The 12,801-nt window shown below is 56.2% G+C and overlaps 1 protein-coding gene across 1 annotated transcript; it reads left to right on the top strand.

The window, feature by feature from the left end:
• Positions 1-1,026: 1,026 nt before the first annotated feature.
• Positions 1,027-7,847, top strand: TRIM72 (tripartite motif containing 72). The gene is made up of 6 exons (XM_060078829.1): positions 1,027-1,416; positions 4,098-4,193; positions 4,282-4,512; positions 5,330-5,352; positions 6,237-6,355; positions 7,270-7,847. Exons 1-6 carry the CDS (start codon positions 1,027-1,029, stop codon positions 7,845-7,847), a joined length of 1,437 nt encoding a protein of 478 aa, XP_059934812.1.
• The last annotated feature ends 4,954 nt before the right edge of the window (positions 7,848-12,801 follow it).

Raw genomic sequence — 12,801 nt, 5'->3', positions numbered from 1 at the left:
ACACCAACAGGGAAAAGGCTCTCCCCTCAGCCCTGATAATACTGCTGGTGTGACTTTGGAGAGCCTTAAGCCTGGGGAATAAGCTGGGGAGGGGCCACGGGCAGGGAACGGGGGAGGCTGGAGAGTGCGGAGGTCGGGGTGAGGGAGAAAAGGGAGACTCCCTTCAATCATGTTTCTGTCTTTTCCGTGGTATGAGAGGCCCTGTCTCTGCTGGCTCTGAGCTCTGGCTCCAGGCTGGGCAGGGGAGAGGACAGTGGGATGGGCCAGGACAGGTGGCCTTGACATGTGATGCTTGTCCGCTGACCGCTCAGTCCTCACTTTTAGAACGGTTTCCAGAAGTGATGGAAGGGGATGGGCAGGGCAGCTAAATATAGTCCTGGGGCCAGAGCTCAGCCTGGGAGGGTCTGTCTGCTATTCAATGCGGGCCCATCACCCGTGGTGTCCCTTGTCCTCGGTCTGAGCTCGGTGCTTCCTTTTCACCTGTCTTCAGACACAGCTCTGACCCACCTACAGTTAGGCCTGACCTTGACTGGGCCTCTTGCGAGTCTCTTTTTGTCCAAGATCTCCAACCAGACCTGTGAGTCCTGCGGGTCCTGCCGGCCTGGGGATATGGGGGAGGGGAGGGCTGCGGGCCCTGGAGAGGTGAGAGGAGGGAAGGGGGGAGGGGCGCTGGAGAATCTGGGGTTGGGGCTGAGGCCTGGGGCTAAATCGGGGGAAGGACAGTGGGTAAGACCGTGTTTGCAACCCAGCCTCGTGTTTAGGAACTGGGATTGAGACCGGGTCCCTGATAGGGGCTATTTGGGGGGCCGGGGCTGAGAACCGCAGTTGAGGCTGCCTTTGGGACTGAGAGGGGGTCCCCTTCCCTCCCTTGGCCGGAACCAGAGTCCCTTCCTGTTTGAGATGAGAGGCCTCTATAGGCTGGGGCTCCTCCCTGCGGGGCTGCCAACCCGGCCTGGGGCTGCGGCTGGCCCGGGATTGTGGCTCCGCTGAGCCTCCCTGACCGACACCTCCTTACCCAGGCCCGCAATGTCGGCTGCACCCGGCCTCCTGCACCAGGAGCTGTCCTGCCCTCTGTGCCTGCAGCTGTTCGACGCGCCCGTGACAGCCGAGTGCGGCCACAGCTTCTGCCGCGCCTGCCTGGGCCGCGTGGCAGGGGAGCCGGCGGCGGACGGCACGGTGCTCTGCCCGAGCTGCCAGGCACCCACGCGGCCGCAGGCGCTCAGCACCAACCTGCAGCTGGCGCGCCTGGTGGAGGGGCTGGCGCAGGTGCCACAGGGCCACTGCGAAGAGCACCTAGACCCGCTGAGCATCTACTGCGAGCAGGACCGCGTGCTCGTGTGCGGCGTGTGCGCCTCCCTCGGTTCGCATCGCGGCCACCGCCTGCTGCCCGCCGCCGAAGCCCATGCGCGCCTCAAGGTGCGGGGGCGGGCGGCCTCCGGTGGGGGGCGGGGGCGGATGGGGTTGTTGGACGGGTCGGGGCCTGGCCGATCGGGCCTCTTGAGCTTTAGGGCCCGGGGCGCCTGGAGTTGCCGGGTACGCGGGCGGGGCGGGGCGGCTAGGGAATAGGGGGGCTGATGAGCTGAAGGCGGAGCTTGGCGGAGACCCGAGCCTTGAAGAGGCGCTCGGAGACCGGCCTCGGCGGGATAGGCGCGCCAGCTGGAGCGCGCCGGAGATGCGGGGGACTCAGCCACAGGGCGGAGTCTGCGGAGCCGGGGGCTGAGCGAGGACTGAGTCGGTGCCCGCGGCCCAGGCGCGCAGGCTCTGCTGCTGGGCACAGGCCCGGGTAAGAGGGGCGGGGCTGGCCGGGGGGGCGTGGTGCTGGGCGGGGCGGGCACACAGCTGCTGGGCGGTGGCCCCCCGCGCCCCTGGAGCAGCCGAGCTTGTGCGGGCCTGACCGTCACCAGATGTGGCCTAATCCAAGGGGACCCGGGAGGCCAAGGCACGCCTGGGTACGCACCTCTGTGCACAGGCCCAGGCTGGCACCAAGACCCAAGTCCAGGCTGTTACTGTGATTGGAGCTGGAAGTTCCGAACGCTTCCAGAGCCCACACACAGTTGTGCGCCCCGAGGTTGGCGCTCTCCATGGAAGCCCAGCAAAGACACGCAGACATTGGCAAATGGGGACACAGGCACACGCTGGCTCAGCTGTCATACGTATGGCAAATCACACGCATGCAGCTACAGGAGGGTTTATGTATACACAGGCCCAAGGAGGTCTGTCATGAAGCATTTATAGGGTTGTTGGAAGAATAAACGACAGGTGCAGGGGCGGGAGGAGGCGGGGTCTTGGAGGCATGGAGCGGTGCTCCGTCTCCGTCTCCGCGGTGCAGAAGCTGCCACCGTCTTCTCCTCGCGCTGCTGTTTTGGGGGGTGGGGGGTGGGTAATCTTTGCCCACAAACATCAGCGTTGCAATGCACTTCTCCTTGGCCTCCAGACTCCTAGAGGGGGTAGACCCCGCCCTGAGGCTGGTATTCGAGGGCCCCAGTCTCCCCCAGGGGCCCAACTTCACCGTACCTCCGGCTTCAGACTTGCACAGTCCAGCTCGGTGCTGGCTGGTGGTCCCTAACCCAGTGCAGGAGCCTCCTCCACCCAGGAGCCCTCCCTACCCAGACTCACCTCTGCTGATAACCACAGAACTCCTATCCTTATCCATCTTTATCTGCGAAGAGAGAACAGAGTCCGTGAAATGGGACAGGGCACCAGGCAGCCCAGGAGCCTCGAGGGGGCAGGTGGGGTGGGATACAGTCTGCCAGGGTCTGTACCACCCCAACCCTAAGCCGCAGGGAGGGGCTGGCTGGAGGTCTGAAATGGGGATCCCTGGAAGGAGCCTGAAGGAGGAGCGGGGCAGGAAGCCTGGGGTGGGACTGAATACCTGGGTCCTTGGGGAGGAAGAGGGGCTGGGTCCAGAGACCATGTGCCAGACCCAAGTATGGTTGAATGGGATCTGCCGGGTGAGGGGGACACTCACAACCCCCTGAAGCCGTACTGCCTCCTCCTGCACGCCTCAGAGTAGGAGACAAGCCTGTCGGTAAGATCCACCACACACCACGCCATGGAGCACTGCTCCCCACACCTCCTAACTGCGGGATGTTCTGAAAGTCTCTGTGCAGCCCCCAGCTTCTAGGGTGGCATTGTGCTTGGTCCCCATGGCTCAGCCTTTCTGCCTATGAACCTCGGACGGCTGAGAGCCACCAGGCCCACCCTGTCCTACAGCAGGCAGGGCTGTGGCCCTGCAGGACGTCTGGGGCAGGAGACTGACCTGGCGGCTGGCCACGGGAGCCCATTGTCCAATTCCTGTGGGGATTCATCAGCGAACAGTGCCTAGAGGGTCTCCCAGCTTCTTTTAGGGGGAGGTGGGAAGGAGGCTGCCAATTTGTCACAACCAGAGGTGAGGTGGGGATGACTGTTCCCATTCTGCAGAAGAGCAAACTGAGGTTGGAAGCCATGGAGGCATGGCTGCTTCCAGGGCCGTGCACCTCCCAGCAAACAGTGGCTTTGGCTGGAGGTATAGGAACTCCCCTACACCTGCATTTCAGGAATCACAAACTGACAGACCTAGAGTAGGAGCTGACCCACAGATATGTTTGGTTCATCCATGCAGAAGACATTTTTATTAAAATGTCTACCCCCAGAGCCCACCGGTGTGCAGGGAGGCTGATTAGGGTGTTTTGCTAAGGTTCTGCTTTTAGGTATAGGGTGAAGGCCAGGAATAGGAGGAGGCTGCATTTCTTCTTTACACATCCTCTGCTCACCGTGGAAACCTGCTGTGTGCAAAGCCCCTGCCCCCCCAGTGGAGGAGACCAAACCACATTTGTGATTATCATCCTCACAAATACCTGTGCTGCGGGGTTGTCTGCTGAGGGGATGGAATCAGGGAAAGAAGGCAAGGCTAGGGAGGACTTACCTAGCCAGACAACAGGAGGGTGAAGCATTCTAGACCTCAGAACCAGTACCGGCAAGGGCTTGAGACCAGTGAGTGTGTATGGTAAGATGCCAGCCTGGCTGGAAGAGAAGCTGGCGCTGAGGCTGAGCCAGAGGGAGCAGGTTAAGTGGGGGAGGTGGGCAGCAACATCACTTCTTTATGTCTCACCCCCCAGACGCAGCTCCCACAGCAGAAGCTGCAGCTGCAGGAGGCGTGTATGCGGAAGGAGAAGAGTGTGGCCGTACTGGAGCATCAGCTGGTGGAGGTGGAGGTGAGGGGCTCCGCACAGCAGAGCCCGGGGACTGGGGGTCTAGGCTGGGAGTTCCCAGCCAAATGTTTTTGTCTGTCTGTCCCCACAGGAGACAGTGCGTCAGTTCCGGGGGGCCGTGGGAGAGCAGCTGGGCAAGATGAGGTTGTTCCTGGCTGCACTGGAGGGCTCCTTGGACCGCGAAGCTGAACGTGTACGGGGTGAGGCAGGGGTAGCCTTGCGGCGGGAGCTGGGGAGCCTGAACTCTTACCTGGAGCAGCTGCGGCAGATGGAGAAGGTGCTGGAGGAGGTGGCAGACAAGCCACAGACTGAGTTCCTCATGGTGAGCACTGGATGGCTTTCCTCTCTGCCCCTCAGCCAGGGTTCAGGTCTCAGAGACCTCATTCCATTGTCAGGGAGGGACCCTGAGGTCCAGAGAGGGGCAGGAGCAAGCCAGGGTCACACACTGAGGAGGGGTTTACCCCAAGATGGCCATTATGGTTGTTTAAGTTGGACACTGCACAAGGACACTATATCTAAGTGGGCACCATTCATATCATAGATATTGCAGGTCTGCATATTTATTAGGACAATTTTTTTACCAGGTGGAATTAGTTTCTTGAGGAAGGGGGTACTGTATTCTTTTTTAAATTAAAAAAATTATTTGTATTTATTTTATTTTGGGCTGGGTTGGGTCTTCGTTGCTTACGTGTGGGCTTTCTCTAGTTGTGGCGAGTGGGGGCTACTGTTCATTATGGTGCGCGGGCTTCTCATTGAGGTGGCTTCTTTTGTTGCTCTAGGCATGCGGGCTCAGGAGTTGTGGCTCGCAGGCTCTAGAGCGCAGGCTTAGTGGTTGTGGCACACGGGCTTAGTTGCTCTGCGGCATGTGGGATCTTCCCGGACCAGGGCTTGAACCTGTGTCCCCTGCATTGGCAGGCAGATTCTTAACCACTGGGACACCAGGGAAGTCCTAGGAGGGTACTTTTTTCTAATTCACACAGAGGTAAAGGGCTAAGGGTGATCTTGAATTCTGGGTTTCTTTTGTCTTCTCTGATTCTTCCTGGTCCCACACTCAGCATTTCTGTGGTCCACCCCGCCCTCAGAAGTCTCCAGTGTCCCCACTGCCTGCTCAGCTCCATTCTCTTTTTCTCTCTTTCCAGAAATACTGCCTGGTGACCAGCAGGTGAGATCAGCCTGGCCCTGCCCCCTTTCCCACTTTGCCAGGGACACTGGCTGGCTCACCCTCTACTCCCATTCAGTCCATTGCGATTCCCCTGCACTTTGTGTGGATGTAGAAAAGAACCCAACCTGTCCTTCTCCTCAGGGACCTTCCAGACTGGTCCTGGAGACAGACAGGGACACAGGACACAGGAATCACTCAGTGCTGCTGTGGAGGGGAGGGGGTGGCCAGGGCAGGTTTTCCGGAGGTGTGCATTGTAGAGCTGGATGCTGAAGGAGTGAACAGGAGTTGGCTAGGTTAAAGAGTTGGTGGAAGAGCATTGCAGGCAGAGGGAACAGCAGTGCAAACCGCTAAGAGGGAGGGAAGATGAAGCTGGTGAGGCAGGAGGGGCCCAACTGTGAAGGGCGGAGGAGCTGGACCTTATCCTAACAGGAGGCTTTAAAAAAATTCTAGTAAAATATTCATAACATAAAATTTACCATTTTAACCTTTTTTTTTTGTTGTTTTTGGTGCGGCTTGCGAGATCTTAGTTTCCTGACCAGGGATCGGCAGTGAAAGCACAGAATCCTAACCACAGGACCGCCAGGGAATTCCCCATTTTAACCATTTTTAGTGTCATTTTAAGTTCAGTGGCATTAAGTACATTCATATTGTTGTGTAACCATCACCGCCATCCATCTCCACAACTTTTTCATCTTCCCCAACTTAAACACCAACAGAGGAGTTTTAAGCCAGGATGCGGTGCGGTGGGGCTGGTGTGGGGGGGACCCTGGAACTCCACCACAGCACGCGTCCTCCTCTCTTCTGGGTACTCCCGCTTGCCCTCCCCCCACCCCGTGCCTTCTCCAGGAAGTCCCTTCGCACACACCTCCCCCACCTCCTCCCAGGCTGCAGAAGATCCTGGCAGAGTCACCGCCACCTGCCCGTCTGGACATCCAGCTGCCCGTCATCTCAGATGACTTCAAATTCCAGGTGTGGAGGAAGATGTTCCGAGCTCTCATGCCAGGTACTGGGAGGGTCTTGCTCTGGGTTTGCGTTTGTAACTGTGTGGTTGATGGGAGGCTCCGGCCACATACAGAGAGGTCTCCCAATCCCAGCTGGGGAGGTCATCCAAGAAGGGCCCACTGCCCCTTTCCCTCGGGGTTTCCCTGCACCTTCATAACCTGTGCTCAGAGAAGGATCTGAAAGGGCGTGGGGTTTTCAGGTGGGTGACTGACATGGTGAGGACACTGCTCACTGAAAGGATGTTGCTGCCGGCAGCAGGGGAGGCTGGGGCCCGGGTTTGAGCCCTGCATGATCCTTGGCCCGTCCCTGCCCCTGTTGGCCAGTGGAGATGATGATCCCTGCTAACTGGGGGCTGAGGACCTGCAGAGATGGAACCCTGTGGTCAGACACTGACTCTGGCCTGCGGCTGGGGAGGCCCAAGGGCTCAGCCTCCTCTCCCCAATAGCTAAAGCACATTGGGGTGCTGCAGGTTACAGAGCTCCAGGACACGTACACAAGGCTGGTGCAGCCCTCACTGGTGGGAATGGAGGGACCTCCATTTTATCCAAGAGAAGACTAAGGCCCAGAGACTGGATCAAGACTGAGGTCACACAGTGGGGTGAGGTAGGGACTGGCCTAGGACCAGGCTTCCTGACCATCTCCTGCTCTGGGGCCTTAGATGGCCAGTGACATGCCTTGTATCGACTTAATCTTGCCCACAACCCTGGAAGGAGGCATTTATGGCCCCGTTTTACAGCTGAACAATCTGAAGCCCTGAGAGGTGTGGTCTTTGGCCCCCACCAGTAAGCAGAGAGGGGCTCACTTCCCAGAGATGCTGGGAGGATTAGAGGAGACGAAGCTGGTCCACAGGTGGGTGGGCAGAAGGCTCGCGGGAGCCACACCCGCAGGGCCTGACCCTCCTCCCTCCGGTGGCAGCGCTGCAGGAGCTGACCTTTGACCCGAGCACGGCCCACCCAAGCCTGGTGCTGTGTGCCTCGGGCCGCCGCGTGGAGTGCTCGGAGCAGAAGGCGCCGCCGGCCGGAGAGGACCCGCGCCAGTTCGACAAAGCCGTGGCGGTAGTGGCGCACCAGCTGCTCTCCGAGGGCGAGCACTACTGGGAGGTGGAGGTGGGCGACAAGCCGCGCTGGGCGCTGGGCGTGATCGCGGCCACGGCCGGTCGCCGCGGCCGGCTGCAAGCAGTGCCCTCGCAGGGGCTCTGGCTGCTCGGGCTGCGCGAAGGCAAGATCCTGGAGGCTCACGTCGAGGCTAAGGAGCCCCGCGCCCTGCGCATCCCCGAGAGGCGGCCGACGCGCATCGGGATCTACCTGAGCTTCTGCGATGGCGTCCTCTCCTTCTACGACGCCAGCGACCCCGACGCGCTCGAGCTGCTCTTCGCCTTCCACGAGCGCCTTCCCGGGCCTGTGTACCCCTTCTTTGACGTGTGCTGGCACGACAAGGGCAAGAACACTCAGCCGCTGCTGCTCGTGGGGCCCGACGGCGGCGGCGAGGCCTGAGCCGCCTGCCGGGTTTGGGGAGGGGTGCGGGGCCCTGCCGGCCTGGAAGGAGAGACGGGTCGGTTTGCCGGGCTTGAAGGCAGGGCGGAGGGGGTTGGGGACCGGGGACTCCAAGCGTTCTGAGAACTTTGGGGTTGGCATGAACAGGGGACTGCCAGCCAGGGGTTGGGGTGGTGGTGGGAAAGGGAGATCTGAAGTCAGGTCAGTGGGGGAACTCCACTTGGGGAACCAGGAAAGCCCAAGGGTTCTGGGAAGAAACAGATTGAGGAAGCGTCAGGTGGCTTGGGGAGAATTGCGTGGAGGAGCTGGAGAACTCTGTAGAGCAGCGGTCCCCAACCTTTTTGGCACCAGGGACCGGTTTCGTGGAAGACAATTTTTCCACGGATGGAGGTTGGGGGCGGGGGTGTGGGGGATGGTTCAGGCGGTAATGCTAGCGATGGGGAGCGATGGGGAGCGATGGGGAGTGCAGATGAAGCTTCGGCTGGCTTGCCCGCAGCTCACCTCCTGCTGTGCCGCCCCGGTTCCTAACAGGCCACAGACTGCCACCGGTCCGTGGCCCTGGGGGTTGGGGAGCCCTGATGTAGAGTAAGGAGCCCCTGCAGCCTCATACTCTGCTCCCCCTTGGGGGCCGCCACTGCCAGGGTCCAGACTCACTGTAGCAAGAGGCCTTCCACTTGGTGATTCCCCAACTGGAGCATGCGTCAATATCACCTTTTCAAAACACCTAACCGTTCTGGTTCAGTGCGCCAGGGCAGGTCAAAAATGTGCCTTTCTAACAAGTCCGCAGGGGGCGCTGATGCTACAGGTCACAAGCAGGATCACACCTGAAGCATCGCTGACTTAGCCATTCTTCTGTTCAGTCAGCTCTCTGTTATAGAGAGTCAGTTATCACATAGCTATCAGCTATGAGGCATAGAAAACCCCAAACATATTCCTCCATGAAACAGCTGTTTAAAAACTGCCAGAGGGCTTCCCTGGTGGCACAGTGGTTAAGAATACACCTGCCAATGCAGGGGACACGGGTTCGAGCCCTGGTCCGGGAAGATCCCACATGCTGCGGAGCAACTAAGCCCGTGCGCCACAACTACTGAGCCTGCGCTCTAGAGCCTGTGAGCCAGAACTACTGAGCCCGCATGCCTAGAGCCTGTGCTCTGCCACAAGAGAAGCCACTGCAATGAGAAGCCCGCGCACCGCAACGTAGAGTAGCCCCTGCTCGCTGCAACTAGAGGAAGCCTGCGCTCAGCAACGAAGACCCAACGCAGCCAAAAATAAAAAAAAAACAAATAAATTAATTAATTAAAAAAATAAAAATAAAAACTGCCAGAGCCTATGCTGGGTGAATAAACTGACTCCCAATTTTTTGCCCTTTGTCTCTGGAATATGTTCACTGAGTGTCTAGACATGGAGGAGATCCCCCAAGTTGCCAACCGAGAGAAAGAGCCTGAAGCTAGCCCTGCCCTGGGCCCTGCTATTTGTGGAGGATAGAAGCTCCCACCTCATCACACCCCCCAACCCCCAGTTGCCTCCTCAAAAGCCAACTTTTGTTTTTTAACTCAAAGCCCTGTTTCTTGGGTTTTGGAGTAACTGCTGAAGCCAAGAGTGGGAGTCCCTCCTCCCTGGAGGGAGAGGCTTTTGGGGACTCAGGCAGGTGGGACAGGTGGCTGCTGCCTCTATCATCCTAAGGGAGGGTGAAGGCCTGCGGCCATTCATTGTCACCAGTGGGCCTGCTGCTGCTGTGTGAAAAGGCCTGGGGCCCCCTGGCAACTGTGGGAATTTTCTGGAGGTGGGGGGAGAGGAAGGTGGGCAGGGTAAGAAAGGCCTCAAGACCTGGCTGGGGGTGCACTCCTGGCTGCGTCTCACAGAGGAGGGCCTCCTGGGCCCCTGGCTCTGGGACACAGAAGAGAGGATTCATGTGAGAAGCTCTTTCATGCTAGAAAATAAAACCATAAAGTAAAGGGATTCTTTGGTTGTCAAATCCAGCAGCATGAATAAACACGATTATATTCTGACTCCTTCCTCACTGAATCTGTGTGAAGATATGAATGACCTACTGCTAGGCAGTATCCTCTCATGGCCAGCCCAGCCTTCAGTCTTGACCCATCAAATCTTTTTAAAAACCCAAATGTGGTCATCTGATTGAGTTGCTCAAAACTTTCAAGGACTCCTAGTTTCCTGCAGGAAGAAGCCCCCAGTCTTTGGCTTGGCTGCCCACGCGTGCCACTGGGCTTGTGGGATCTTAGTTCCCTGACCAGGGATTGAACCTGAGCCCTTGGTCGTGAAAGTGGAGTCCTAACCACTGGACCGCCAGGGAATCCCCCCTCCAGCCTCATCTTGTGCCTTGTGTACACATACGCCTACACTCTGGCCCTACTGAGCTCTTGGGGTCCCTGTACACCCCATATTATGCAAGTCTTCACTAGGAATGGCTTTTCCTTCCCCCACTCATCCTACAAGTTTCTCCAGAAACACATTTCTTAGCTTCTCTTGATCCCAGCACCTCTTTACAATGTGCAACCACTGCGCTGAATCCCCATCATGGGTGCCTGGGGAGGGCTGGAGGTTCTTGGGCCCAAGAGCCTCCAGCCCTTTTCTAGGAAATGGGTGCTCTGAGACACAGATGCCAAGACAGGATTAAATGTGCAAGGATTTTTTCTGAGGGAAGACGCCTGTGAGAGAGAAAATGGGGCCGTCAGATGGTGATGCCCATCTGACCCCGAGTGAAGGAGAGAGGGAAGGTTGGGTGGATGTGTCCTTGACTGTTGTGGGGATTCCTCCAGAGAGCTGCCCCCGTGAGGGGCCCTGGGTGTCCCTGAGCCTGCCTTTGTGTCCCTGCCTTGCTCGAGGGAGCAGACTGCGGGGACTGGGCACAGACGCGAGGATAGGTCTCATGGCTCTTCAGCGGCTGCCCTCAGCCATTTGCTCCACGAGTTGGAGTTACAGCGGGCAATTTTCTTTTGTTGGAATTACAGTGGGAAACTTCCTTTTCACAGCCTTCACAGGTTCTTTGTGTGTAAAGTTAGCCTGGCTTGGCTGTGTGCACTGAGAGAAATGACCCAGTGACCTTCCCCATGGCTGACCGAGTGAGAGATGGAGTCCCTGAGCCAAAGGCAGTTGTGATGGGACGAGTGTGTGGGAAACTCTGCCTGATCCTTGTTGGAGGGAGGTCACCTGGTTCAGCCAGAATCTCCCTGGGGCTGGAGGAAGGGGAAATGGGAACAGAGATGTGGATCCCTCCAGCAGAGGATCAGAATCTCCTCCTTTAGTATTAATACTTCCCCCTTCGTAGACACTCTGGGAACCCATTGCAACTGGCTGCAGAGAGGTTTGCTCTGCCTGCTGACTTCTGTGTGTCCAAGAACAAACTGGCACCTGCCAGGGTCATGCTACACTGCGGGCAAAAACATTTACTGAGAGCTCATTTTGTGTCAATAACATTGTATTCAATATTTCATTTATTTCATTTATCCTCATAATCCTAGGTCTCATGACAACTAACATCTCACTAGGCTGCCAGGCTCGGTTGCCTCTTCCCCGGGGTTCGAGTATCCCTGGGAACATGATGGTGTGACCCTGAAGGATGTACCACAGGTGTATGGTATGTCCTGGAGCCTCACCTTTATGCCAAGATCCTTCTTTTTCTTGATAATGGCGGTGGTGGTGGGAAAGTTGTGTTATTCAACCAATATGTAAACATTGAAAACATCATGTTCGTATCAAAAGAAACATTATGGAGTACAGAATTTGCACAGATTTTTGAGATTAAACAAGAGATGTCCACAAAGTTTCGCACTGGTGCTGGCTGTTTGGATCTAGACTTTCAGACCCTCAAGGATATGAGTTCTTAAAATTATTTTAAAAATTAAAAAATATATAAATAATGCATGAATATACTTAATAATATTTTACAAGGGGAAAGTTCTCTGCCCATGTTTTCAAATCCTAATTTCTTCTCTTCCTTCCTCATCAGAAATGATCCCTGTTGTCAGTTTGGTGAGTAGTTTTCCAGGATTTTCTGTACGTATATGTGTCCCACAGATAATATTGATATATAATACAGTGTTTTTCTTTCTGTATAAGTGGTGTCATACTCTATATGAGTATGACATATTATTCTACATATTCTGCAACATCCTTTTTTCAATTCAGTCATACAGTCAGGAGATCTGTCCATGTTACTATATAAAATGTACCTTCTCCTTTTTGATTGTGGTGTAGTATTCCACTGTGTGAATGTGTCATAGCTTACTTTATCATTCCCTGATTGGTTGGTATCTGTTTCTAACCTTTGTTATTACAAACAATGCTGCAGTTAACATCTGTGGATGTGCCTCTGTGTGCACACGTGCAAGGGTTTCTTCTCTAGGGTAGGTACTGAGTAGTGGAGTTTCTGAGTCCCAGCATGAGCGTCTTAAAAATTTTAATGGTGTCACCATTAAATTGTGGACTTGAAGAAACAGTGGTGGAGTGGAAGGATTGCATGGACATGAAGTGGTTAAAACTTCAAAGCTGTTGGACTTGAAGGGTTACATCAGGAAACTATCTTTTATCATTGGTTTCAGCCATGCTCTGGAGGACTGTATAGCTTTTGGGTCATTCTCAGCTATCAGAACAGTCATTCTGATATCATTTTCAGGTGTGAGAATGTCCAGTCCAGCATAATTCAAAATTTCAACATCACTGTCAATTTAAAGCGACCACTTTCCACTTCAATGGAAAAGGGGGTGGGGATCGAGTTTTTCACTCTCCTCTCAATCCCCTTCTTTCCCCCAAATCCTCCCCACCCTTGCTCTGCTGGCTCCTTCAAGGTTCAGGTTACTTAGAGGAAAAAGAGGCAGAGTGACATATGATTGGTGGTGGCTCTAATCTGGGACCCCTGTCATGACGGGCATCCAAATACTGCTGCTTTCATGGGAGGCGTTGTTGGGTTCTTCAGAGGTGATGTAAGCAGACACTC

Source organism: Mesoplodon densirostris, chromosome 16 (genome assembly GCF_025265405.1).
Source record: "Mesoplodon densirostris isolate mMesDen1 chromosome 16, mMesDen1 primary haplotype, whole genome shotgun sequence".
NCBI lineage: Eukaryota > Metazoa > Chordata > Mammalia > Artiodactyla > Ziphiidae > Mesoplodon > Mesoplodon densirostris.
Note: the sequence above shows the minus strand (reverse complement) of the source record. Positions and strands in the feature narration are given on the sequence as shown.